This window comes from Clupea harengus, chromosome 1 (assembly GCF_900700415.2).
Source record: "Clupea harengus chromosome 1, Ch_v2.0.2, whole genome shotgun sequence".
NCBI classification, from domain to species: domain Eukaryota; kingdom Metazoa; phylum Chordata; class Actinopteri; order Clupeiformes; family Clupeidae; genus Clupea; species Clupea harengus.
The window spans coordinates 1651587-1678432 of record NC_045152.1 but is presented as its reverse complement, the minus strand read 5'-3'; the positions used below and the strand labels follow the sequence as shown (position 1 = coordinate 1678432).

Below are 26846 nucleotides of genomic sequence, written 5' to 3'. Positions count from 1 at the left end.
GTTGGAGTGGTTGACTGTGTGCTAAAGCACCTCTTCAGACAAACTATGAGTATGAGAACGAGTTAACCCATACCTCCAAAGGACTAGCAGCCCTTTAACCCTTTAGTTGAGACAGAGTGAGGATTTAGATGCATAGCACATCTCACAACTGACTGTTTATAAGGCATTCATCCCTAAGAGCTATTGTGATATTAATTGCAAGGTGTGCAATAATATAAATTACGCTTGATTCTTTAACAACAGTTCCCCTTTTGTAATTCTACAAATAATGTTAATGTCAGAAGTGGTCAGGCTAGAATCACTGTTTGACCTCCATTATGGCATATGTTTCTGAGCTTAGGGCTCTTGTGAAACAATTGACCTGTACTAGAAGACATCGATATGATCACTGGGTGATACTCAGCCCAACCAGAGGGATGTAATACTGTCTACTTTCTCAAAATGGAGGCACAAAGTGTCGTCTGTTCTCTCTTGTGAAATCTTGTATTGGGACATATGTTGTTAAGAAGCTGATGACTGAAACTGATAAGGTGCCAGTTTAAAAGGATGTGTGTCTCAGCCAGTGTGGAGATTATTTTTAACTTGAAGTTGTAATTGGCTATAAATCTCTCTCTCTCTCCCTCTCCCTCTCTCTCTCCCTCTCCCACACACAAACATACACACCCACATATATACACACACACACACACACACACACACACACACACACACACACACACACACACACACACACACACACGTATATACACACACACACACACACAAACACACACACACACAAACACACTATTTCCTTTTTTATCAATTGCTTTTTTAAAACATCAATTTCAACATCACTGTAGTCACTAATTTAAGGTGGTGGATTGTACTGAAGATATACATCTAAGTATGCATTACAATCAATACGGTGAATCATAGCCACTTGGACTGTGCTCTAAGCTGGTGGTCTGCTAACGATTTCCTGTGTTGATGACTCCTAAAGCTGTCAGTCACGGTGTCCAGTGAGAGAAATGCCGACGACTGTGATCTGATGAATAGGATGCTGTGCTATAATTTATGAACACTTCTGTGACCTTAAAGGCTCCAAGGTCACCAATACTTTGCAATGATATGGCAAGATGACATAGGGCTTTAACATGAAACCAATATCAATGTTGTTCAATCACAAATTCAATATTTGTGTCTCTCTGGCATGTGAAAATAGGTCATGGAGACTTGAAATGAATGATGACCTTGACAAAACAATATCATTTATAGAACAGTGGCAGTGCCAAAAGCAACATAACTGTGTAGCAGCTTTTTGCTTCATCTTTGCCTTGTGTTATTGTTGCCCTGTTTTACAAGCTGATGTATGATTAGCATATCTTCATAAACAAAGGCTTTAATTCCTTGGTGGCCAAACTCATGCCCAAACAAGAGGCGTTTTACATCAATATGACCACTACTTCCTATTTGATGTTTTTTTTTTTTTTTTGTACAATGCAGTAAGAACACAAGAACATATAGCAAAGCAAAGCCTCTCTTCCCCTCTCTGCCCAGGAACTGAATGATGTCAGTTAACCATGAATACTTGAAACGCTGTGTTCTACATAGAGGTAGTGCAAACTGTTGTATTCTCCTTGCTAAGGACTCTTGGGATATTTAAAGTTTCATTGATAAAAAGTAAATGTAGGGAATTCTCAGTGGAACACCTGAGTCAGCTTATATTTGTCAAATGCAAGAGATACCTCCAACTTGCAAAATGCAGCTCGTTTGCAGGGGTAATGGTTGCAGTCTCCAACTACTGTGGAGTGACACCTAGTGGTTCAAACGGGAGCCAGTATAGTCTCCTGGAATAAAGCCACAAGAAAGTTGGTGTTATTTTGCTCAGAGGTATTTTCATTTTAAGGTGAAAAGCAAAAGCTTTTTGTTTACATGGAAAGAGAGGGGATATGCTTTTTCAGTCAAACAAATTCATCCTATCAATACAAGGTACATCATGTGTTTAAATGATCTGTGGTTTCTGAAATGTGAGTCCAGCATGAGGAAGTAGATGGACACAGGGGACAGATATCATGTGACCCCGTTCTTCATTTTGCCTGGGTCAGTTTCACAATAGCGATTACATACATGAACATCAATATATTGACTGAAGAAATAGGCATTGCTAAGTGCACACTGCTAACATTTGAAAGGGTTAAAGGATTTCAGAGGAAGAAATCCTGACTGCCATAGACATCCCTCTTTCCTTGCTCCCTTGGCATGATGAGCACCCCCACTCAGCAGTAGAAAACATGGCCACACACCACCTTCTGGCACACATTTGGGACGTTTCCAGCCTGATTTCTTTTTTTTTGCTGGCAGATACAGCTGTATGTGAACCGATGTGAGTCTATTGTGGTGAATTATTCATAGGTCAGAGTACCTTTTCCTGAAACCCTAGCAGCCAGAATCGTTTGCTGAGAAGCAATGAGAGAACATGAGCCTATCTGTTTTTTCCATTCTGATTCTATCACCTATGAAGTCTGCACATTATTCACAAGGAAGATATACAATACATTACTGCTCTATCTACTGTAACTGCTGTTACAATCACAGTAGCAAAATTAAAACACGTGTAGCATTTGTGAAGTATATTTCTTTAACCCTCATGAAAGAGCGCATCAAAACTCATGTTTTGTCACAATCTTATTGATGTTCTGGTCTATGTTCCTCCTCATAAAAAAACGAAAGTAATTTGTCAAGACACAAATGTGGTAGTCTCCTTCACAATTATTGGCACCCCTGGCAAATATGAGTAAAAAGGGTTATAAGATATTCACTTTTTGGTGAATTAGCTTAATCTCACACTGAAATTAGAAATATCCAATCTTTAAGTGAAAAAAATGTATTCTCAGAAGAAAAGTCCCTCATCAAGAATTAATTATTTTTAACAAAATGTAAAATTCTTATAAACATAATGTAGCTGGAGCATTTTTCCATTTATATTTATCAGAGTGTTTAGGAACTTTCAAGCAGTAATCCCTGACCTTCTGTTTCACAGGGGTATAAAAATGAGGTGGCCCAAATTCCCTTATTCATTCTTCAGATACGGGAAACGTGTGTGGACCTTAATAAGTCAGGGAATGGCTATAAATAATAAATAAAATAGCTGTAGGGCATCAATTAAAAAGTTAAAATCAAATGGAACTGTTACAAACTTTCTTGGAAGAAGACCCACGTTTATTTTGCCCCCACGCACAGTGAGGAGGATGGCAAGAAGCAGATCCCCAATGATCACTGTAGGCAAGTTACAGAAAAAAGTAGCATCTTTCCAAAACTACCATCACATGCTACCTTCATGCCAACAGATTTAGAAGGCATGCCAGAAAAAGCGGTTCCTGTAATGTAACCACAAATGTAAGTGCTTGGAGTTTGCCAAACGCTAAACATTTGCCAAACACTTTGACTGGGATCGTGTTCTATGGTCAGATGAAATGGAAATTGAGCTTTTTGGCAACAAGCACTTGGAAATGGAGTTGGGGTTTGCCTAAAAAGAAAGATAACTATTCTGAAAAGAACCTGATCCCCACTGTTAAGTATGGTGGAGATGCTCTGATGTTGGGGGGCTGTTTTTCCTCCTAAGGCCCTGGGAACCTTGTTAGGGTACATGGTATCAAGGACTCCATGAAATACCAGGACCAGGACAATCAAAATCTGGCTTACTCCGCCCGGAAACTAAAACTGGTTCGTCACTGAATCTTCCAGTAGGACAATGATCCAAAACATATGTGCAGATCAACACAAAAATGGTTTACTGAACACATAATCAAGCTTCTGCCATGGCCATCTCAGTCCCCTGATCTAGACACCATAGAAAAGCTGTGGGATAAGCTGAAGAGGAGAGTGTGCACGAGAGGACCTGGGAACCTGGACGATCTGGAGAGATTCTGTAATGAGGAATGGTCTTAAATTCCCTGCACTGTATTCTCCAACCTTATAAGAGGGTATAGGAGAAGACTCAGTGCTGGTTTATTGGCAAAGGGAGGTTGTACCAAGTATTAAATACAGGGGTGCCAATAAGAGTGGCGGTTTTGTAAAAAAATATTATTTCTTGATGAGTTTTTCTTTATTTCAGCAATTTACTTGATTTAAGGGTTTAATTGTTTTCATTATTTCTGTGTGAGACTAAACTAAATTACCAAAGGTCATCTTTACCAGGGGTGCCAATGGAGGGGACTGTGGTGAGATGGAAAATAAGCAAGAATCTTCTGAAAGAGGGACTGTGTTTATTTTCCCAGTGTGGAGTATGTTAATATTCAACCATTTACTTTTTCAGGTGTAGTGATGCCACCGTTACAGCTTTTCCCTCAAAGCCCAATGAATCATCTCACCTTTCAGAGGAAAAAAACACACATTGGTTGATCATGGCTAAGAATTCACTGTAAGCGAGAGGTACGGTTGGCATTGTCAGCCACTGCTGTTCTCTCCACACCGTGTGCCTCTGAGGCTAATCCCTATAGTGCCATGCAGTTCTGCTGACTGCTCCGCAGCGCAGCAAAGCTAAGCCACTGCCTGCAAATCTGACATGGGTTGCTGTTTAATACACACCACAGCGACAAACAACACTTGTGTGTACTGGGTACTGACAGTTAGAGGGGAATTACAGTCATTAAAGTCAGTTTGGCTAATTGATATGGAGAGCCTGCTATTTAGGCTGAGCGTGTGGGCGTGTGTGTGTTTTTGTGTGTGGTGTCTGTGAATAGAGCAGCCTTGAGCATTTTGTGGGACTGGCCCACAATGATTGTTAATTCTACTGCATATACATAAACCTCCCCCACAGAGGATCTGCCTGTCTTTACAGAGAGGGAGACAGGGAGTCTGTCTGGCTTCAGAGGAAATTGCACACATTGTAGATATTTAAATCAATAGCTATATTACCATATACTGTCCCCTACATGATAATATTCCAAAGTAGATTAAGACTCCGATATAGTAGTAGGCTACAGACTAAATAATAGTCAGAAGTATATTGCTAACGGGATGTAAGTATAAATACAGTCAATAGGTGGCAGCAAACGTCCAAATAGGCTGTTTTGCCTTTCCCACAATGCTTTTCAAGTCCAATATGGCTGCGTCCAGAAGGGAATCTTGTATTTATCACTTCACCAATAACTTCAATTGAAGGCCACGGGAAAACATAACGAAGAAATGAGGCTTCTCCTTAGATTTGTCAAGCAAGCACAAAGACGCACACAGATAAGACCTATACGTCATTATAATTTCTCCACTGTATCCGACCTGTCGGGAACGCTAAGAGATGACCCGAAAGGTGAAACGAGTTGTGCATGGCTATGCGGCTCTTCTCCTCACATTGTAGAGAGGATGCGGGAGTTCGTTGAAGTTCAGATTGACTTCATCAGCGAGGAAGAGCAGCAAGTGCTGATGAGCGAATTAGAGCCGGGGCTTAAGAAAAAGAGATACGAGTTTGATCACTGGGATGATGTAAGTGGCCCTGATAGCTAGCCATGACTTACGTTCACTGGTTATTGTAACGCTTGGCCTAATTAACCATAAGTTCATTAAGCATGTGCACTGACGTGGGCTTTCGTTTGCAGAGCAAAATTGAAACGAAACGAAATTGCCAGATGTGATACATTTAGGATGCCATGCTATTATCCAGTCTGAGCAAAACAGAGCCACCACGTTTCATTTAGTCGCTAGAACGAAAATGGTACAACACTATGCAAACTATCTGTCAACAAGAGTCATTAGTCAAGGCACGATTGATAACATTGCCTGTGTTTACTATGTAGAATACTGTTGTTAGTGTTATTATTGTTATATAACGTCATGAAATGTCCCTCCTTACTGCTGCCCTAGGCTATCCATGGTTTCCGTGAAACCGAACGTGTTCAATGGGGCGCTGCCTGTGAGGCTGTGATTCGTCGGCTACGAGCGCATGCATTCCCACAGGGTAGCCAGCTGCTTGGCCCTGTGCACGTCCTAGACCTGGATAAGGCCGGTTTCATCAAACCCCACATAGATAGCGTCAAGGTATGTGTGGGGAGAAAGGGCGGGCAGATGGCAGGTTATCAGATAACCATGGTTTCGGAGAGCATTAGTGTGCAGGTGTCTTTGTGTACAAGCAAAAGAGAATGGGGTAAATCTAAATATAAAATGTTTCCGTGTGTTTTCTCTCTCTCTATCCTTTTGGTGTATACAGTTCTGTGGCACTACAATTGCAGGTCTCAGCCTTCTCTCTGACAGTGTAATGCGACTAGTGCATGAGGAGGAAAAAACTGACTGGGTAGATCTGTTCCTACCACAACGTTCTCTTTATATTCTCAGGTAAGAGAACACTGTATCTTGTTTGACCTCATTTTATTTTCCATCACCCGTCACAGCATGCTAAAAGAATGTGGGGGGTAGTACTTTATTTGAATGTAAGAACTACATTTCCTTTGTCTATTTCACCACTGAAATGGATGCTGCGGAATATTCAAAGTGAATAGCCATTCACACTGCCTCGAGCTCCAGTGGTGTCATTCACCTTTTTTACTTGTCACGTAATTTTCTTTAGTGGCAAAAGACTGTATAGTTTATGGACAGTTTACTACTTACGCCAATGTTTCTACCTCAATTTTTCCTCCATCGCCCTTATAGGAAAGAGGCCAGGTACAAGTACACACATGAAATCATGAAGGATGCAGAGTCCTTCTTCGCTGGACGGCGAGTTCCTCGTCAACGACGCATCTCCGTCATCTGTCGGAACCTTCCAGAATAAAATGAGGGTTTGGTGGAGCGCGTACATTCACTTTCAAGTTGTCAAACAGCTATGAGTGTCAGTTTTGTTGGAGCAGTTTATAGATCAAATTTAAGTATTTCGAGATATTCATATCTTTATGATCTATTTTATAAGACGATTGCCCTCCCAGCATGGAATTTACCAAGCTGATTATAGTTTGATACAGCCCTTGAACTTGAAAGCGGTCAATCGTTTCATTATATAAAAAAAATCAGTATAAGATGCCCTGAAAAGTTAAGGAAATTTGTCAACTATTGTTCACCCAATGTATATAAATATTTAATAAATAATATATGAAATTTGCTTGGCTTATGCTTTATTCTTAACCTTTAAACCTGCTTGCAGCAGCCATTTCAGAACTGTAATAATGTGATTTTTTTATTTTATTAAAGCAAGTGGCAAAACGGTGGGCCCTGTCTAACTCACCAGTGGACCGCCTGAAAACCTAGCAGACCCCAACTCTGTCTATTTGGGTATCGGTTTTGACTTTCATTCTGAAGTGGACATGGGAAAAGAGTCTTGCAGCATTCACCCAACACGGCATTCTCAGCTGGAACTTTCTGATACAGAGCAGCATTTAAATACTTTTAGGTTGTACTTCATTAATCCTTAACCATTTTTATACATATTACCACCAGTACATAACAAGTCTGATATAAGATGTCTGGTTGCTATGAGTACCCAGTTGTGTATTCTGTGATGGGACAGTTTATGTTTGACCAATCATGAATATTTCTTAATTAATGCAATTCTACAAGGAGGTCTGGTCCCCTGCAGTTGTGAATGGATTTTGTACTTCCAAATTTGCCATCTGGCAAATGCACCAGAAATATTTAATAATAACAATTAACGTGTCATTACCAACAACAGTGTGATTTATTCAGGATAGCACACTGGCTCAATATTTAAAAAAAAAAGTTTACAGATTTATAAAAAAAAACGAATTCCATCAAGTGGCTATGAATCACAGCTCCTTTGAGCCGGGCATTATTCAGATCATATTCGATCTCAAAATGCAATACTAACCCCTCATGGGGTTCTAATTCCAAGTCAACACAGGATATCAAGCTCCAGTAATACTTTAAACAAATACTTGTTCACTCCAAGACAAGAGTCAATCCTGTTTAAAGTCACTCAACTAGAGTCAATGCTTTTCTGAAGCCCTGCTCTGTTTCGCCACAGGCAAGCAGCTCTTCTCCAGCCTTCACTCAGTAAGGTAGAAATGCATCTTGTCATTGATGTTCTTCCTCTCTGGATTGAGCTTCTTGAGGATCTGGGCGAGCACGTTGACTGTTTGGTCGCTACTGAGTCCCGTGCGCTTTGTCTGGAACTTCTTCAACAGGTCCTTGGTGGTCATGGGCTTGCGAATCAGATACCGACGTACGGCTTCTTCTGTCAGCTGCACATCACTGCTGAAATGGGGGGGGGGGGGGGGGGGGGGGGGGGGGTGTAAAACATAGAGTGTGAGGGATGAAAAAATATCCCCGCTACCAAGTTACCATTGGAAGCCCACAACATATTGCTTCACTTGTTTTAGCCTTATAGCACCAGACATATCAGTGAAATATGTTGTGTGAATTGAAAGTGTGTGAGAGGGGAGGGGGCGGTTGGCAGAAGGGGTTGAGAACTGTTTATAAATGACACTGCTCACCTGCGCCCTCCCTCAACTCATACACTACATATCAAGTTATACATGAAGACATTCGGATGAGAAATTCTCAATTGCTGGATTTTTCGTTCTATTAAGCTTCAAATTTTACTTTTGAATCTGAAATAAATGACAGAGGTCCGGACCTCTGTGACCTCGTAGCTGGTCACGGCAATGCATGTACCTGGCGCTGGGCGTGGATTTCCCAGATGAGGGCTGAGGTGTGCTCTTTCCCGAAGGGCTCTGGGGGGAAGGGTCCATCTTCAGCCTCTTGGATGCTGGGGTGTCTGCGCTGGCCGCTGCCGGTTGACGCTTCCCTGGACACGAGATGCACAGAATATTCTCAATATTCTCTTAAACCAGTTCAGCTCAGCTCTGCCTAGTTAATAAACCAGAGCATGCGTGGCCACTTCACTAAGCAAATTAGCTACGTTTCAAACTCCTTTAAATAACTTTAAAATGGCATGAGACATAGTACTTGGATATGGACACAGTGCACACACACACATAGCACAGTGCACACACACACATGGCACAGTGCACATACTGACGAGCTCTGCATAGAGTAAGAGAGATAATGTTACGACCCGTTGCGCCCCCCGTAGGCCTGCGGTGGCAGTGCAGAGGCTGTGGTGGAAGAAGGGAGAAATTATTGATGAATTGGTCACACCTGCCTATGTGTTTCTAGGGTGCTACCCATGCCTCCCGCAGGAGACTAGTTACATACACTCCACCATCTCGTCCCAGAATTTATTTTTGGATTCTTTTACTGAAACCCCAATACATTATTTGGGTTTTCCTTATTTTTGTCTTGTTTGTCTATTTTAATCAATTCTTGAGTGGCAGTCAAGCGATTACAAAATTAATTGAATTAATGACATGCTTTGTGATTAATTAATTTAAAAATGAATTGCCTATATGAATTTGCCATGAGAAGCATTTAAAAAATCTGTCAGTTTGCCATGACGTTAAGTGACAAAGTAAACCAGCCTTGGCAGTGTGATGTTCACCACACATTAATGGCCAATAACAGATGATTCTTCTATGAGCTTTGTTCAATGAAGAACATATTTTCTTTATTCCTAATTAACCCATCTCATAGTTTGTATAAAACAAGCGAGTTAACTTGAGTAACGTCAGACTATACCAACAGCTAAAGCACTGATCAAATCTTGCTAGATTGCAAACTTATGTCACTAAAAACCCACGCCTTATAACTTTCCTTTGCCTTGGTAAAATGCAATGTATAGTTGAACAGTTTGTTCTTACAGTTAGAAATATTTAACAAATTACCTTTGGGGATTTCCATAATTAATGATTCAATATTAAACGTGTTATTTTGACAACCATAATCCTTTTCTGTCAAATCTAACCTTGTGTCAGCTTCTCTTTTTATGTTGTGGTCTCAACAACACGCTGGGTCGTAACACTAAAGAAGAGATAAACACTGGGTGGCAGAGAGTAAGAAAGATAATAATAAAAAAAAAGCATTGAGCCATTTCCCACCTTTACCTTGCTCCAGCTTGCTGGCTGCTGCGCGCAGTGTGCTGGAGGTGGCGGCGCTGTCGATGGACGGTGTGCCGGGGCGACTGCCCGTTTTGGAGCTTCCGGCTGACCCACGCCCTCCGCTCCGTTTAGGTGGGGTGCGCTTCTTCTGTGAGGGTGAATGAACAGGAGGCAGACCCTCAGAGCCAGCACATCAACTCTTGGGAGACATTCATTTGAAGAGCTTATGGCTCCATCTAAACTGTGTATTTGTAGATTATATTATTTATTTGAAGGTTAGAGTAACTGGGTCATGGGTGTCAAGAGTTTAAATCTAGGTGGCTTCAAATAAGCACTGTAAATTAAGCATCAGTTCAATTTGTTTTCTTAGCAATAAAATACATAGTGCTAGACCTTGCACAATTCCTAAACAGTAGAAAAATCTGATAATTAGCTAAACTAATTAGATTAGACTAGTTAAATGACACTCTCTTGAGCTCAGAGAGGACTAAGCATTGCAGTGCTGAGGGTTCACTAGAACAGGACTAAGAGTAATGTTGCTTTAAGAGCATACAAATAGATCGCCCTCACCACCATGAAGAGAGCAGATGTGGCCTCTCCATCGATGTCGCTGTCCTCTGAGCTCTCCGATTCTCCGCTGCTGTCTGCAAATATTCACAAACAAACAAACAAACACACAAACAAACAACAAACATCAGTTTTAAGGGATTGGAGTGCAGACACACACACACACATACAAACATCTAACATATGTGAAATGAGTACTTTTGTTTGGTTCTTTCCTCTGGTGTGGAACGTCTACCACACCTTTCTTCTTCTTCTTCTCCATGTGCACAGGGGTCTTCTTCCCTTCGTCCTCCTCTTCCTCTTCTTTAGTCTCTTCTTCATTCGGTTTCTCCTCCTCGCTTTCTTCTTCACTCTCAGACATCTCGTCAATGCCTAGGTGGGAGACGCCCGACAATCTCATTAGACAGGGAGAACATACTAGCACGTGTCTAATATCACACACACTGTAAAAACCCACTCATGCAATAGTCTCTGAGCCAGATGGACATTCGCAGAGGGGAAAAAAAAATGAAAGCAGGGGAGAGGTTTTCCACCAGTCCACAAAAGTGACACGCGCACACACGATGGACCCCCCTTTCCAAGCCATTTGTCAGTGCAGGTTTCTTTCTTGACAAGGGGTTTTCCACACCCATGCAGCCGCTGCAGGGGGTCAGAGGTCAGGTGCCTCGAAGCAAACAGTCGTTATTAAAAGTGGGACTATGCAAGCAACACAGAACCGAACCTTTAGGGACGTCCTGTCCTTTGTTGGGTTTGGCCTTCTCTGCGTCCTCTTCTTCAGAGCTGCAGACAACAAGAGATAGTTTGAACATGCTAAGGATAGTTTGAACATGTTATGAGACATGTTATGCTTTCTAAATTCACATACACACTTTTATGAACACAAGTTTAAAAAAAAAAGTTTTGTAAATGTGGACAGTTGTACACATAATCAAAGGAAGAATTTTGCTCAGAGCGTAAAAATCCATCCGTATGGCCACACCTGGTTTCATCTGATATGTAGTCGACTTCTAAACCTTCAAAGTCGCCATCGTCACTGTCCTCCCCATGGCTTTTGTCGCTGTCGTTCTTCTTCTTCTTCTTCCCCTTCCCCTTGGCTTTCTTCTTTGTCTTTGGCTTGCCCTCTCCATCTGTAAAAAGTGGCCTTTTTTTTAGTGTTGTGTCGTCTTTGCTGTGTTTCCAGCCTTCTCACAGGCTATTTCCCTTCTTAACCACCTTTTACCCATCTACCGGCAATGCGTGTTGGAACCACTCAAGTGTGCACAGTATGCACATGTGCACACACACACACACACACTCTGCAGTCATTTCCACTACTCATCTCACATGACGTTATATCTCTGAATCTCTCCTTTTCCCTCTCTCCATGTGTCCCTCTGTCAATTTCCTTTGAGTTTGAGCTATGTAACTATGCTATGTTACTTGGCATATGCTGTACATGTTTTCAGCAAAGGGTACATTGTCATGTTAAGTCTTCATTGTTAATCTAATATACAGTGGGGAAAATAAGTATTTGAACCCCTGCCGATTTCGCAAGTTTGGCCACTTGCAAAGAAATGTGTGATCTATAATTGTAATGGTAGGTGTATTTTAACAGTGAGAAACAGAATATCAACAAAAAAAATCCAGAAAACTGCATTTTATAACAACTTTATTTGTATTTGATGCAGAAAATAAGTATTTGAACCCCCAAGCAAACAGCAAGAATTCTGGCTCCCAATGACCAGTTATGTGCCCAAGAAGCACACAGATTAGTTCCCATTAGGCCTAACAAGGTACACCTGATCTCAACTGGTGACGTGTATAAAAGAAACCTGTCCAAAGAATCATACTTCACACCTTCAACCTCACCACCATGGGCAAGACCAAAGAGTTGACCAAGGACATCAGAGATAAGATTGTAGACCTGCACAAGGCTGGAATGGGTTACAAAACCATCGGCAAGCAGCTTGGTGAGAAGCAGACAACTATTGGTGCGATTATTCGCAAATGGAAGCAACACCAAACAACTGTCCATCGCTCTAGGTCTGGGGCTCCATGCAAGATATCCCCTCGTGCGGTATCGGTGATCATCCGAAAGGTGCAGAATAACCCCGGAACTACACAGGGGGAGCTTGTGAATGATCTCAAGGCAGCTGGGACCACAGTCACCAAGAAAACCATTGGCAACACAATACGCCGTAATGGTTTGAAGTACTGCAGAACTCGCAAGGTCACCCTGCTCAAGGAAGCACATGTACAGGGCTGTCTGAAGTTTGCCAATGAACACTTGAATGATTCTAAGGAGGATTGGGAGACAGGATGTGGTCAGATGAGACCAAAATCAAGCTCTTTGGCATCAACTCGACTTGCCGCGTTTGGAGGGGGAAGAATGCTGAATATGACACCATGCCCACCGTCAAGCATGGAGGTGGAAACATTATGCTTTGGGGCTGTTTCTCTGCCAAGGGTACAGGACGACTCCACTGCATCGAGGGGACTATGGATGGGGCCATATAATGTGGAATATTGGGCTTGAACCTCATTCCCTCCCATTGAAAACGCAACCTTAAGGATTTGGAGAGGATCTGCAAAGAGGAGTGGACCAAAATCCCTCCTGAGATGTGTGTAAACCTGGTGACCAACTACAAGAAAAGTCTGACGTCTGTACTAAGTCATGTTTTGCTAGGGGTTCAAATACTTATTTTCTGCATCAAATGCAAATTAAGTCATAAATGTTATAAAATGCAGTTTTCTGGATTTTTTTGTTGATATTCTATTTCTCACTGTTAAAATACACCTACCATTACAATTATAGATCACACATTTCTTTGCAAGTGGCCAAACTTGCGAAATCGGCAGGGGTTGAAATACTTATTTTCCCTACTGCTTACGTTGTATGTGCAGTAGTAGGCCTACATAGTATATTGTTCAAAACTGACAAACTGCATCCAAATCATATATATATATATATATATATATATATATATAGCACATCTCTGATTTGGGTGCAGTTTGTCAGTTTTGAACCATATATTATGAAGGCCTACTACAGCACATACAACTAAAAGCAGTTTGTACTTCCAAATTTGCCCTTTTCTTTTTAATATTGAAGTTGTGCATATACAGTGTTGTTATGGTGACTTTGGTGTGCTGTTAAACACAATCTCAGCATTGAGATTATAAACTGCATATCCCATCAGCCCAAGCGTCTTCCCTCGCTCCCCGCTCACCTTCTCCAGCACTGCTGCCGCTCTCGTCGCTGCTCATCTCCAGGTCGTCCTCCAGGTCGGTGATGCGCAGGTCGCCGCCTCCCCTGCCGCCCTTCTTCTTCTTCTTCTTGCCGCCCTTCCCGCCCTCGTCGTCGTCGTCGTCATCGTCGCCGGCGCCGCCGCGGTCCGACTCCCTCAGACGCCGCTGGAGCATGATGCTGAAGTGGTTCACCACCTTGTTTCTCCTGCCAAAGACAAGTCGCGCGCGCTTACCAATCATTACTTTGCCTTCATGCCTTCTTCAACTTCTTCCCCCCTGCCCCCCCAACACTGAAACATAGTGTACCATGTTCCCTCTGGTACATATCCACCCACTCTTGGAATCCAGAAGGTGGTCTTGCAATGGGACCCAACGAAACCCTCCACACATACAGGCACTATCATGACCTTCTGGTGTATTCTAACTGGTGTAGTTATCACAATTACCCTCTGATATCATCCCTCACATCCCTCCACCCCCCCCAGTAAGCCCGGTCCAGGCCAGACGTCCCATGGTGCAGACCCACCTGCCCCACTCCTCCTCGGCTTCCTCCGCCGTCAGCGTGCGGTGCTTGGCCTGGGGGACGAAGTTGTACCAGCCGTGGACAGGGAAGGCCTCAAAGGCCCCGTCGGGACACTGGGTGAAGATGTAGTAGGAGGCGTTCTCCGTCACCCCTCCTTTCTTCTGACCCTTGAACCTAAGACAGGGAGGGAAAGGGGGAGAGGGGAGGTGTAGGCGCCACACCAATAAGAAAGCGCACGTGATCTCAAGTCTACATAGAAGCGACAAGCTAATAACTTCAGTGACGAGAGAGGAAAGTGTTGGAAAAAGATACCTAAACAAAAACACAGACACACACGTAAACTTTCAATCAGCGGTTGTCAACCTGGCCCCCAACAGACTTTTGTCTGCACTATCTGACAAGGCCAAGCATCCCATAACACAAAATCATCCCATCATAAAATGATGAACACAAAGTAACGGGACCAGAATATTTTTTTCCATACTGTAGCGAGTCTTGCGAGAATGCGAGAATATTTGAACTTGCCGCAACTCAATTGTAAAAGCTACCGGCTAGACTGGCCATATCACTGCCTGGGTGTCAGCTGACGAGAAGTCCACAACGACTGCCCCACCTTTTGCCTGCCTTCCCATTAACCTTGAGGATCCAGGGCTGGTCGTCCACCTTGAACTCCCGGGTCACGATGCCGTACTTCTTCCGGCGCGCCTCCTCCCTCTGCTTCTTCCCGAACTCGCTTCCGGCCGCTCCCTCCTCAGACTCCTCGCCAGCGTACATCCGTCTGTTGCTCATGTCACGCTCCATGCGGGCCTGTGCAGCCCAGGGGCGAGGAGGAGAGGGAAAGAGAGGAGAGCACATGGCATCAGAGAGTGAGGAGACCCCATTGAGTGAAACAAGAAGAACTTAGCTAGTCTGAAGCATTTACTGCTGTGAGTACACTTTGTTAAATAAAAACGTTAACACTTTTCAACGCTTTCCTGACGAGTCTCTGTGCAGCAAAAATGTTCATCTTACCTGGGTCCAGGCAGAGCAGTTCACCTTGTCGCCAGCATTGAAAGCCATGATGTTGTATTTCTTATTTGTATTTCTGATCAATACAATTCAAAAGAAAAAAAATATTAACAGCAATAACATTTAAAAAAATGAATGCTTTGGACACACTTGAACATATCTACGGAATGAACCACAACTATTTGCACACTTATGTCTATTCCATTTGTGCCATTAATATACTGTAACTTGGTCAATGTTGCACAACAGGTGCAGTAGCCTGTACATAATCAGGCATAACGGTAACTTGTGTTATCAACTTTAAACAATTCATACCTTCACACATTTCTAAACTGAAATGAATGAACCTCTTTAATAGGTCTAAACTCGGTTTCTAAATGTAAAGATACTATACACAAAAATATATATATATATTTTTTTTTTAAATACTCACTTTGGTACTCGGACCGTGTATTCTGTACCTGAACTGCTCCCCCCCTTCAAACGCACGAACACAAACGGACAAATCACTAGGACCTCATACACTGTTATACATCAGTTTGCATCAATAATGGCATGGATTAAGGCAGTGCAATCGTCAAATCTACTTGAGAGCAAGTCGATTTGTTATAGGCTAAGCATGTCAGCTCAATGTCACAACACATCCAAATCAAAAACAGTGGTTAGCTTAAGCAGATATAGAGGTGTCGAGGGGCCAATTTTGTTTCATTCAAAATACATCATAAGTTTTTAACGTTATGCTAATTCAACTGGCATCGTGCGAGAAGCCTTACCAGTGACGCCATATTCCTTGTGTTTCCCTCCGGTCTCTGCGTAAAAACCGAGCCTTGAAGAGGAAAACAAACGCATCAAACAAATGCATTGAAAAAGGGCTCTGCTTTTTTGCTGAATGAGTTATGGCAGTCAACTCAGTCAACCGACTCCCTTAACTTAGATAGCTAATATGTAGCTAGCTCATGTCTAGGAGTAATTCATACTATGACTGATCTAACGCTACGTATAAGTTATCAGCAAACCGTTTAAAACAACAACAAACAAAATAGTGTAGTCGCTACATTTGCACGACCAGGCATCCAGCAATCTGAATGGGTCTGGGTCTATCCTTCGACAAATGCCGGCAAAATTCACGTTAACGTTACCCTACCTGCCTTGGTAATGCCGATAGTTCACTAAGAAGGGCTATCATTAGCTAGGAAAACCTCAGCTAACTCATATTTTTCTTAACATTCAACATAACTGAATTGTATGTTAATTGGTGCAGGCTTTGTACCTTTTCTTCACACGTTGCAAAAAGAGAAGTAATTTAATTAAATGACACCGCTACATAAACTCCGATGCGGGATTATTAGCAAACATACTACTAACAGCAGCGTGTAGCCAGCGACAATAACTAAAATTTGAAGATGGTCGCCATTCGAATTTTAATTTTCAAAATAAAAGTAAAAGTTTATTTATTGGTTTTGAATTATAAAAGGACGAACAATTAAGAAAGAAAATGATTATCTAACAAACTGTATGTGCTACTAAAGGTACAATAAACGTAAAGCTGGGAAAATACAAACCAGAATGGAAAAAGAAGCTTGAAATGCCTTTTTTTTTTATTCAAAGAGCCTACAAGTGTTGTTAAGGTCCAGAAGAAAATCTGGGAAATGACAATCCAAAAAGGGATTTTAGTTTTTTTCATTTGTTCACCAGTCGCCACTGTTGTACATACATATTTGCACGCATGTACTTCTGTATGTGTGTGTGTGTTAGCAATATGAACTGCATATCTCCCTTGTACGTCGCTTTGGACAAAAGCGTCTGCTAAATGACTAAATGTAAATGTAAATGTAAATGTAAATAATCCATATATATATTGTACATATGTCACATAATAGGGTAAGTTCAACTCACAACTCTGTTCTGCTATATTAAACACAGTCTATAGGCTTCATTTATTTTATTTCATTTTATAATTTTTTTTATCAGCTTGGTGTGAAATGCAGCCTTCTAGATCTGATGATCTATAATAGATTTAATGGAGAAATTGATAATAAACAACGAAAAACGAAGTGTTGTGTTCCCAATAGGTTACCATCTCATTCCATGGTTATTTGCAAGATGTGTCTGCTAAAATGACAAAATTAGAACATGCAATATGCAGTGTATTTATCTAGAGTAGTTAGCAGCTAAACAAAACTTTGAAGGAAGCGGACATTTATTTTGACGCTTTCCGCCGCCATATTGCCGCCTATCGTCGTGTACTGTCGCTTATTGTTGCTAGCTCCACGGAACTACTACGAACAAGTCTGCCTTCCTTTGGTGTTTACGAACGGTTCCCAAACCAACAAAATGGCATACTACTGCCACCAACAGTGCTGGAGAGTAGCCTACAGCAGGAAAGGACTTCGGGCCCACTCGCCTTAAACATACAAAAAAAGGAATATCAATACTCTGAATCCGTCAAAAATCAAGAGCACAAAATACTCTGAAATATCAATCACTGAAAATCCAACAGGTCAGTCCTGAAACCAGTCCCCTCTGTGATTTGGATCTGAGGTTGATGCTGCCATACTTTAACACACCTTTCTTGTTTTAATCTTGATGATTACAGTTTACAACTCATGGAAATCAAAAATCCAGTATCTCAAAATATTAGAATAAAGAATTTAAAATACAGAAATGTCAACCTGAGATGAGCTTTAATCAGCTAATTAACTCAAAATACCTGCAAAGGTTTCCTGAGCCTTCAATGTCTCAGTCTGGTTCAGTAAACACAACCACAATCATGGGGAAGACTTCCGACTTGACAGTTGTCCAGAAGACACTCATTGACACCATGAGGAGGGTAAGCCACAGAAAGTTATTGCTGAAAGGGCTGGCTGTTCGCAGAGTGCTGTATCAAAGCATATTCATGGAAAGTTGACTGGAAGGGAAACGTGCGGTAGGAAAAGGTGCCCAAGCAACAGGGATGGCCGCAGCCTTGAGAGGATTGTCAGGCAAAGCCAATTCAAAAACTTGGGGGAGCTTCACAAGGAGTGGACTGAGGCTGGAGTCAGTGCATCAAGAGCCACCACGCACAAACGTGTCCAGGAAATGGACTACAAGTGTCGCATTCCTAGTGTCAAGCCACTCCTGAACCAGTGACAACGTCAGAGGCATCTTGCCTGAGCGAAGGGGAAAAAGAAGTGGACAGTTGCTCAGTGGAAATTTTGCATTTCATTTGGAAATCAAGGTCCCAGATTCTGGAGGAAGAGTGGAGAGGCACAGAATCCAAGTTGCTTGAAGTGCAGTGTGAAGTTTCCACAGTCAGTGATGATTTGGAGTGCCATGTCATCTGTTGGTGTTGGTCCACTGTGTTTTATCAAGTCCAGAGTCAATGCCACTGTCTACCAGGAGATTTTAGAGCACTTCATGCTTCCGTATACTGACAAGCTTTATGGAGATGCTGATTTCCTTTTCCAGCAGGACTTGGCACCTGCACACAGTGCAAAAACAACTGGTAACTGGTTTTCTGCCCATGGTATTACTGTGCTTGATTGGCCAGCCAACTGGCCTGACCTGAACCCCATACAGAATTGAGGCCCCAATAGAAGGTACAGGTTGAGGCCCCAATAGAAGCATTAATTGCAGTGATTTGCGGACCTCTAGATTATAATAAAAACCTATTTTTGCCAAACCTTTGTGACCTACTGGACTGTTCTGATGTTATCGGGCTGATACCCTCGGGAGTACGACTCTGGCTGAGGGTAAGGGAAGAAACTGGAACACAATTGTGCTGTAATTTGTAGTCTGTCAAAGGGAAACCATAATAGTGTAAGCAAAACTTCATGAATGTCTGACTGTTAAATATTTCAGCATGTTTCAAGTCAGGTCCTTACACAACAGTAAGTAAAGGTGTCTCAGCAGAAACACTATTTTTATCCAGAGATGCTCCATTTACAAGACATTCACATTCAAGTCTTCTGAAGTCATACAGGAACCAGAAGGCAAGGCATGGAACTTGTTAAGTGACTGACTTAATAAAACTTAAAGTTCCGCACAAAAGCCAACTAACATCTTGAAAACTGAAGTGAATGGTATTTTTTAAATTGAATGATATTACAATTTTAGAACTTAACTCTAGAACTTAGGACATAGCAATGAAGAGAGGAGAGCGGGGGGTGGAAAGATGGCAGAATCACCCAAAGATGAGTGTGAAGCTAAAAGCTTGTTTCAAAACCAGTTTGTACTAGCGGAAAGCTAAAAGTTTATAGTATGGCACGACATCACTAAACGCCCTCTCTTCAACAGATCCAGAGGAAACTATTAGCAAATAGAGGTTGAGTTGTCCATCAGAAGAGAATGAATAATCCAAATCCAAATCCAAATCTGGCCTCATCAAACTCAATTAGTTGGCAGTAGAACTGTTGTATAAAAGCAATATGGCACGTTTTATGGGGTTGCTAAAGGATATCTCCACGGCTGTGCCTGTAGCCACAGCAACCCCACACTCAGGTGTGTCATAATGCTTAATTACATATCTCAGTAGGAAATTGGGGCCCGACCAATTTGAAATGCATTCCGCAGTCCATAACACCGAGCATTCTATTTTTCAACTCAACACTCTAAAGACTCACGTTGATTAAGCAGCTTTGAATTTGAATTCAAATAGGAGGGAGGAGGGAAGAGAGGGTAAGCCAGGAACCAGGAACTAGGAACCAGGCCAGGCCTTCAGGATGTTTCTTACTAAAGCATTTATGACCTTTGAAGACACATGGCTAACCAATGGAAAAAAAAAGAACTTGGTGAAACCTTGCATATGAAAAAAGACAATGAAGATATTAAAATAGTAAACATAAATGAAAGACTTGGTCGGGAATTAAGACACAAATTAATTTCTTGTCAGCACTCTGGTATGAATGGTTGACCACTTCATGATGTGGGTCTTGGGAAAACTTGGGTACACAAAAATAAATGTTTTGCCTTTTGGGACATTTCTTTGCAATGTGAATGAGTAAGTTTTACTGCTCATTTAATATTTGTATTGATGTTATTACTGTGTATCATTTTGAATACAAAACAGTTTGAATACTTCATCCCTAATGTACTGTGAATTGTACATAGACCTCAGCGATGACATTCAAATAGAATGTGGTCCAACAGTCCCTAAAAGAAAATCGGGGTGTGTGGCTTTTGTCTCTGTCCATGTGGAGGAGGAGCTTATGGAGCCAAAGAGTAATCACAATAATTATACGTCTTAGACTAAATGTCAACTAAAATACTATTTGTGAAGGTCATGCACAACATTGTAGGTTTTGTCTCTCTCTTGTGACGTGATCACAGGCAAGGCTGATGGACTCTATGAATTCTGTCTGTTTTGTGAGAGGGTGTGGTGTAGCGTTGAGATGTCTTCTCCAAATAAAGGATTCAAGGCTACAGCCCATCATTATTGTCGAGCATGAGCAATTATTCAGCCAAGACGTTCTGTGTTTTGAAATCATCCACATATATGACAAAAAGGGCCCAAGACTACTGGGACAGTCCCAACTACCAGTGGTCCTTTCACTTTTTTCTGCTATGTAATCTATGCACATTGAGAATGGACAGGAGGACAGATACAATTTGTAACTACCTACAAAGGACAGATAGAATTTTCAGCTCGCTACAGTGCTGTAGCAATCTTCTAGTTCAAGTGAGTGCCTGCCATGGCTCCATAGAGATTGACTTAAATTCATTTATGCAGCTCTTGATATTCAGTATTCTAGTAATTCATCCTGGCTGGAACTTTTCTGCTTCTTGCAATCCAACAGGCCAGTCTATCCTTTTTTGGTAGTCCCGAGTGTCTGAAATGTGTAATTCATAATGGGCTATGATATCTGCATTTTTCCCTCTAGTTCAGAGATTATTCAGACCCCGCGGCCTCCATGTGTGGAGTAGAGCTTTATTATAAAACCAAAGCCATCGCTGAAATGGAGTGGCTGCTGAGGACGAGTGCTTAGATCTTTGTTACAGTTCTTGTGATAGAAGATGAGGGCACATTATACTTATGATATCTTCTGTCATTCGTGAGAACACAACGATCTGTGTTGCACAGGATACAACGCGTGTTGAAGTCAAATCTAATGTTCAGCTGTACCTGATCTGGAGACCAAAACCACATAAGAATGATTGGTTTCCTTAGCTTTGTGGCAGAGACATTTTGGGTAAATAAGCCTCTTCTGCAGTTCAACAACCCAGTCCAGACACCGTCACAAAGACAGTATTTTTTACTGGTGAATGAAGTGAAGGCCATTTTGTTTCTGTGAACACAAGAGACAATGACATTGACATGTAATAAATACATCAACTCAAATATTATGAAAAGCTACTCATTTCCTTTAGATGGACTAATACTCCAGATGTTTATAATTACTTTTTGAGACATTCAGACACTCAGTGCTTAGTTCAGTGGCAAGTTGTTCGTTGCTTTCCCGTCCTTCACTCCCACTTGTGATGGTACTTGGAATAGAGACACAGAAGACTGGACTATTAGATGCAGTTTTTGTCAGAGGAAGTGGAAAGTCGTGCATAGAAAACCCTTCAGGCTGTGTCAAGTTGTGCTTGTGGTTACCCAACGACTGCCATTACAAGAAAGGAATGATGATTAACAGGATGGTCAACATGCATGATGAGTACAGGAGCACAGAAGGAAGGGGCATTCATTGGATCGACTGGTGATATAAAACATCAACAACCTTCAACTATCGCCTCAGGTTGTGCTGGTAGTAAAATCCCCAACTAAAGCCATTTGCCTGATAAAGATTCTTGTCAATCTGTATCCTGAAAACAAGCCCTTCTGTCAATGCATTTATAGGCTATGTGTCTTTAATCCTCTATTTTCTCCACTAGGTGGCGCCATTGTCTATCTATTTTGAGCTGCCAGTGCAGCCATGGCGCTATGGAAACAGCCAACAAGACTACTGGAGAAACAAATAAAAAGAGTAACAGTGGTTTCGATTAAATTACGAAGCTAAATCCAGCACACGACTTTTTATTTATTTATTTATTTTTAACAGTTGGTTGACAGGTTTCAACTGAGTGCAGCACATTACCCAAACTGCCCCTGTATCAGTTTGGGGAGATGCAAAAAAATATGTTTGAGGGTGTGAGAAAAGTTCCTGTTCCTTGACTGACGGCCCAGCAACAGACCTCTTGATTCCATCCCACCTCCATTCCTTACCTGTAGCCTACTGTTTGCTGCTTTCGAGTTAAGAATCTGTGGAGTGAAGAAATTAAAACATGGATTAAACTGTTAATGCATGTGTCTTTGACAGCCCAGAATATTAATTATGTCTTACGTATGCATAACACTAAAGTTATTGTTCAAAGTGAAATGGACTCACTGACTTCATGGCACAGTCATACTTCTTAAGTGTATCACGGTTCAGCTGCCAAAAAAAAAAACAAGTTCACACGGCAAGCTAAGTGATAGGGAGTAAAGCATGATTAAGTGAAGAGAGTGCATTGTGAGTTTAGGTTGAAGTGATTTTATGCCTTTGCCTTCGTCTTGGCCTCATTTACATACCTCTAAATATTTGAGTCCAGACTTTGAGTTGTGTGCAACAAGCAGTTTGAAATAGTTTAATTTTCTTTTGGTATTTGATACTCATTTTGATACTGTTTTGACTATGTCTTAGTTTAATCACCATAACTGTCTATGCTAGAACAGTTTTTAATGTATAGTATAATAATATCATTTTTATGGTTGAAACAGAATGCTTCTAGACTTCAAACACTATTTTAAGTCCATGTTGTAACATAGGACTATGTTGTTTGACTATTTCAGGCTTTTAATTATTTCCTCTTTTTCATTATTCTTATATTTAGTCTACATCCATAGTTTGTAGGCATATTTGTCCTGTCATAAGCTTCTACGAGTTTCTTAAAAGGCAGAACTCAACAGATGGGGGCAGCATTTGCTTGTTGTAGGCTCTTAATGCTCATTTTCATGTTAAACCCAGATAGTGTAATTCTGAATTTAAGCTATGAAATCGAGCCCATAATCGACCATTAACTTTGGCGTATGTCTTCTTGTATTCTGCTGGTAAGCAGTCCAGGTATTAAACGTACCAAAAGGAGCGGACGGTTAACAGGTTCCTGCACGCCTACGTGCTTCGTGGGGGTGGCATGGGTCTCTTTAGAATACAGTCCCGTGAGGCTGCTACCATTTGCTTATGTTAAATTGTTTGGTGAGAGTTTAACATTTTAAAGATGCTTTCACTTGCTGTCTAAATTGGGGGGGAAAAGAATGTACTAGAAGCTTAACTATTGAGCTTTCGGATTCAGAAAACAAATTCACGATTTGTTATAGAGGGTTCGAAAAAAGACTTGTAGCATCTGAGTCCTCACGGGTAGAGGCAAGCCTACTTCCCGGGAGTGGCATCATCTCTGCGAGGTCTCCCTTAACCATCCACCCACCCCATGCCCCCCACCCTCCTTGCTGATCCGTGTTAGGAAAGCGGACGAGAAAAGTCAGCCATTCGCTCCCAGCACCAGACTCATCTTTGGAAACGACGGCCTCTCAAGGTACTGTTTTTTTTATATATTGATCAGCTCACCAATGTGTCGTGAATTCGTGGTGCAGGTGATATTAAAAAGATTTTTGTCAGAACATCCAACATCTTTAGCTCAGCGCATAACAGCCACCTGCACAACGGTCCGAGCGCACTTTCATCGCAGCCCTTCTGATTTTACCTTGCGTTATCAAGCCATGCCTGTTGGGTTATTTCTGCTTCGAATTTTTGTGGATTGATTTGCTTGCAGTCACTGAAACTGCTCATTGCGTGGCGGTAGGTTATTTTCTTCATGTGCGAATGCTAAGTGCTTGGATAACTGCAGCTGTTTGCTCACTGAAATGTATTCAATGATGATGCGGTTAAATCAGTAGGTAGCTGCTCTAAAACACATCGAAAACATTATGGCATACTTCCATGAGGCTGGACGTTCTCTCTCCCTGGTCATCGTCGACTGATTGACGTGCGCATTGGATCTGTAACAGATACGCCAGAGAAAGGTGAATAGAACTTCACTGCAACGGTTATGTGTGTGTGTGTGTGTGTGTGTGTGCATGTGAGTGAGTGTGTCTTTCATTCGAATGTATCGTGTTTACTATGATGAACAGACGATGAACTGTTGGAATTACATATTGCGTGACAAACAGATGTGATATATCAAATAATTTGTTGAATTGAGGTAGGAATCTAGCCCAGCTTGACTTCTGATGGCTTTGAATGATCAAAAGACAGATTCGTTGGACTCTTTTTTTGAAGTATTTTACATGAACGATTAATGGGTGTTTTTTCTTTCTTCTTCTTTACTTTAATAGCCATTCACATTTTCCTAAGCTGGCAAAGACAGACTTTTAGTTTCATTCAATGCGCCTAACATCATTTAATTCTCTCAGACCAAATTTAAGTCCAAGCTACTGCCCCCTGCCTCGCCCGCTCATTTCAGCTAAAGTAATTAGTGAAACAAATTATAGCACAACCCTTGAGAAACCCAGTCTTATCTCAGTTCAATCTAGGTTGTTCCCTGAAAAGACGTCTGATGTTCTGGAAGAGTCTCAGTTTGACGATTTGGGTCAGTTGTCGTGTGATGGCTGGGCCAGAGGTCTAATGGAATGAGGGTATGCTGTGGTGTGCAATGCTGTAGGTGGGCACAAAAGCAGGTAATGCGGACCTGTGTTTGTCCGTGACCTCCAGGGGCACCGAGGCGCTTGCCTGTGGCACGGGTCATGCTCTGTCACAACTGTCACAACGGGTCATGCTCTGTCACAACAGCTTAAACATGGTGGATGTGGAGACGCCAGCTGATCTTGGTGTGGGTGGTCTTTGCTTGGAAGCTGGTGTTCCCATAGATCACTTGATTTTTCCAGGATTGTGATGTTAATAATTAACATGATAATGATGAAAATAACTCAACCGATTTACATAACAGATAAGACCACGTCGTATAGTAAGTGCGTTACAGAGGGGGGGGGGGGGACAATTAAGTTAAACACTGTCCTCAAGGAAAAAGAAGTAGAACACACACGTAGAATACATGAACTCAGAGCAATACATGTTTCATTTCATCATACGTATACATTTAGTAGTGTTAGATATTCTTAGTAGGCTTGTACTCTTTACCAAGTGAATGTAGATCGAAAATATCATAGAGAAGTATTGGACTCTCAGCCATTCATGTTCTTTTTCTTCACAGTCATTTTTCTTCTCTTCCTTTGCATGTCCTGGAGCACAGTCTATCACAGCAGTCCACGCAGAGGTGCAGAGAAAAGGGCAATATCATTTGGAATAATTCCCTGTGATTGTGTGCCTTTCATGAATAAATCATTAATTTCATTAATAAAGCCATTTCGCAGGGATATGGAGAGGAGTGCTCACATGTGAATCTCTCTGTGTGGTGTGTGTGTGTGTGTGTGTGTGCGTGCGTGCGTGCGCGCCGCACGCATGCATGTGCACGTTCACGTGTGAGTGTATCAGTGTGAGCGTATAGCGTGAAGGGGCACTTGTACCTTGTTCAGTCCTATCGGTCCAAATTGAGTCTGAACTCTGAGTCCTTAGGAGTGACTGAACACAAACAGCTCGGCCCCTAACTGCCTTTGAGGGATCCGGCATCACGTTGAGTGGGCTAAACCCAAAGTTGATTGTGCCAGGGTTACTATTATAAGCAGTTATCATAAGCAGTTACAATGTGGCCTGATTTAAATGCGAGGACTCTCGTTTTATGATGGCCAAAGTGATGGTCATAGCTGGATGTAATGTTGAACGTTATGATGATGATGATGATGATGATGATGGCGATGGTGATGATGTTGACTTCTGATGATCATCAGAGTGGTTCCCTTGTGATAGCGCACGTGTAGCTCATTAAACTATGAAGCATTGATGTGGTGTGCGAAGCTGTTGCTCACAAGTGAACCAAGTTCCCGTCTGTTTGGAGGGCTGTTAGTCATTTGCTCCTCAGCCAGCACCTACACCTGCTTCTCACAGTTCCCACTGCTGCAGATCTGCGCTTGTCGGCAGGGGGCTGCCTCGGCTGTCCACCCCCTCGTTGGCTGCCACCTTTGTAAGGTGGTCGGTTGCCATTCTTAGTACATGGCCCAGCCAAGAGATTTATTGGAGAGCTACTTAAAAATATTAAAAAGTTGAAAATCTTATGACGATTTGTCATCCACATACTGTGGAGGCTATCCTATTAGCCTCAGTGTGGACGGCAACGTGTTCCCAACGCGTAGCGAATAATCCTTTGTCCAGGCATGAGCTCTCTTTGGGTGGTGTTCCCGTTTATTATAAAGGTATAAATTCGTACATAAAATTGGTCCTTTCACCCAGTGCTGTTTGCCTATTAACAAGATGCTGTCGGTGAGGTGGGTTTCAGAGCGACGGTAAGAACCGTGTGTTCCCCGCCATCCACACCGTTCCCTAATTGAGTAATCACACCTGTGGATATACCCAATTTCCCGTGACGTGCCACACCCAGTGCAATACTCCCCCAAGTGGCTAAAATAAGTAAGACTAAAATAAAGCTAACTAAAAGGTGGATAGAAATGGCTCCTACACATACTGTATATCAAATACGAAAAAAATCATATGAGG

The 26846-nt window shown here is 41.9% G+C and overlaps 2 protein-coding genes across 8 annotated transcripts; one reads left to right on the top strand and one right to left on the bottom strand.

Moving 5' to 3' along the window:
• Positions 1-5085: 5085 nt before the first annotated feature.
• alkbh7 (alkB homolog 7) lies at positions 5086-6853 on the top strand. Its single transcript, XM_012818441.2, has 4 exons — positions 5086-5463; positions 5842-6015; positions 6185-6309; positions 6625-6853. Exons 1-4 carry the CDS (start codon positions 5170-5172, stop codon positions 6743-6745), a joined length of 714 nt encoding a protein of 237 aa, XP_012673895.1. The 5' UTR covers positions 5086-5169; the 3' UTR covers positions 6746-6853.
• Positions 6854-7623: 770 nt separating this feature from the next.
• Positions 7624-16622, bottom strand: gtf2f1 (general transcription factor IIF, polypeptide 1). Of its 7 annotated transcripts, none has more exons than XM_012818430.3 (14): positions 16517-16622; positions 16020-16072; positions 15680-15723; positions 15250-15322; positions 14852-15045; positions 14242-14412; positions 13697-13920; positions 11467-11614; positions 11209-11267; positions 10686-10859; positions 10491-10564; positions 9921-10068; positions 8599-8731; positions 7624-8178 (listed from the first exon to the last, which is right to left on the bottom strand). In XM_012818430.3, exons 2-14 carry the CDS (start codon positions 16029-16031, stop codon positions 7971-7973), a joined length of 1662 nt encoding a protein of 553 aa, XP_012673884.2. In that variant the 5' UTR covers positions 16032-16072; positions 16517-16622; the 3' UTR covers positions 7624-7970. The 7 variants fall into 7 exon arrangements, with proteins under 7 accessions (XP_012673884.2, XP_031417486.1, XP_031417420.1 ...); XM_031561626.2 differs by having other exon boundaries at positions 7624-8175; XM_031561560.2 differs by having other exon boundaries at positions 10494-10564.
• Between the last annotated feature and the right edge of the window lie 10224 nt (positions 16623-26846).

Coding starts and splice junctions, on each gene's coding strand:
- alkbh7 (XM_012818441.2), top strand. CDS start 5,170: ATGAGGCTTCTCCTTAGATTTGTCAAGCAAGCACAAAGACGCACACAG. Junction 6,016..6,184: donor CCCACATAGATAGCGTCAAG/GTATGTGTGGGG, acceptor TGGTGTATACAG/TTCTGTGGCACTACAATTGC. Junction 6,310..6,624: donor CGTTCTCTTTATATTCTCAG/GTAAGAGAACAC, acceptor TCGCCCTTATAG/GAAAGAGGCCAGGTACAAGT.
- gtf2f1 (XM_012818430.3), bottom strand. Junction 14,413..14,851: donor AATGGGAAGGCAGGCAAAAG/GTGGGGCAGTCG, acceptor TCCCTGTCTTAG/GTTCAAGGGTCAGAAGAAAG. Junction 10,069..10,490: donor CATCTGCTCTCTTCATGGTG/GTGAGGGCGATC, acceptor TCACCCTCACAG/AAGAAGCGCACCCCACCTAA.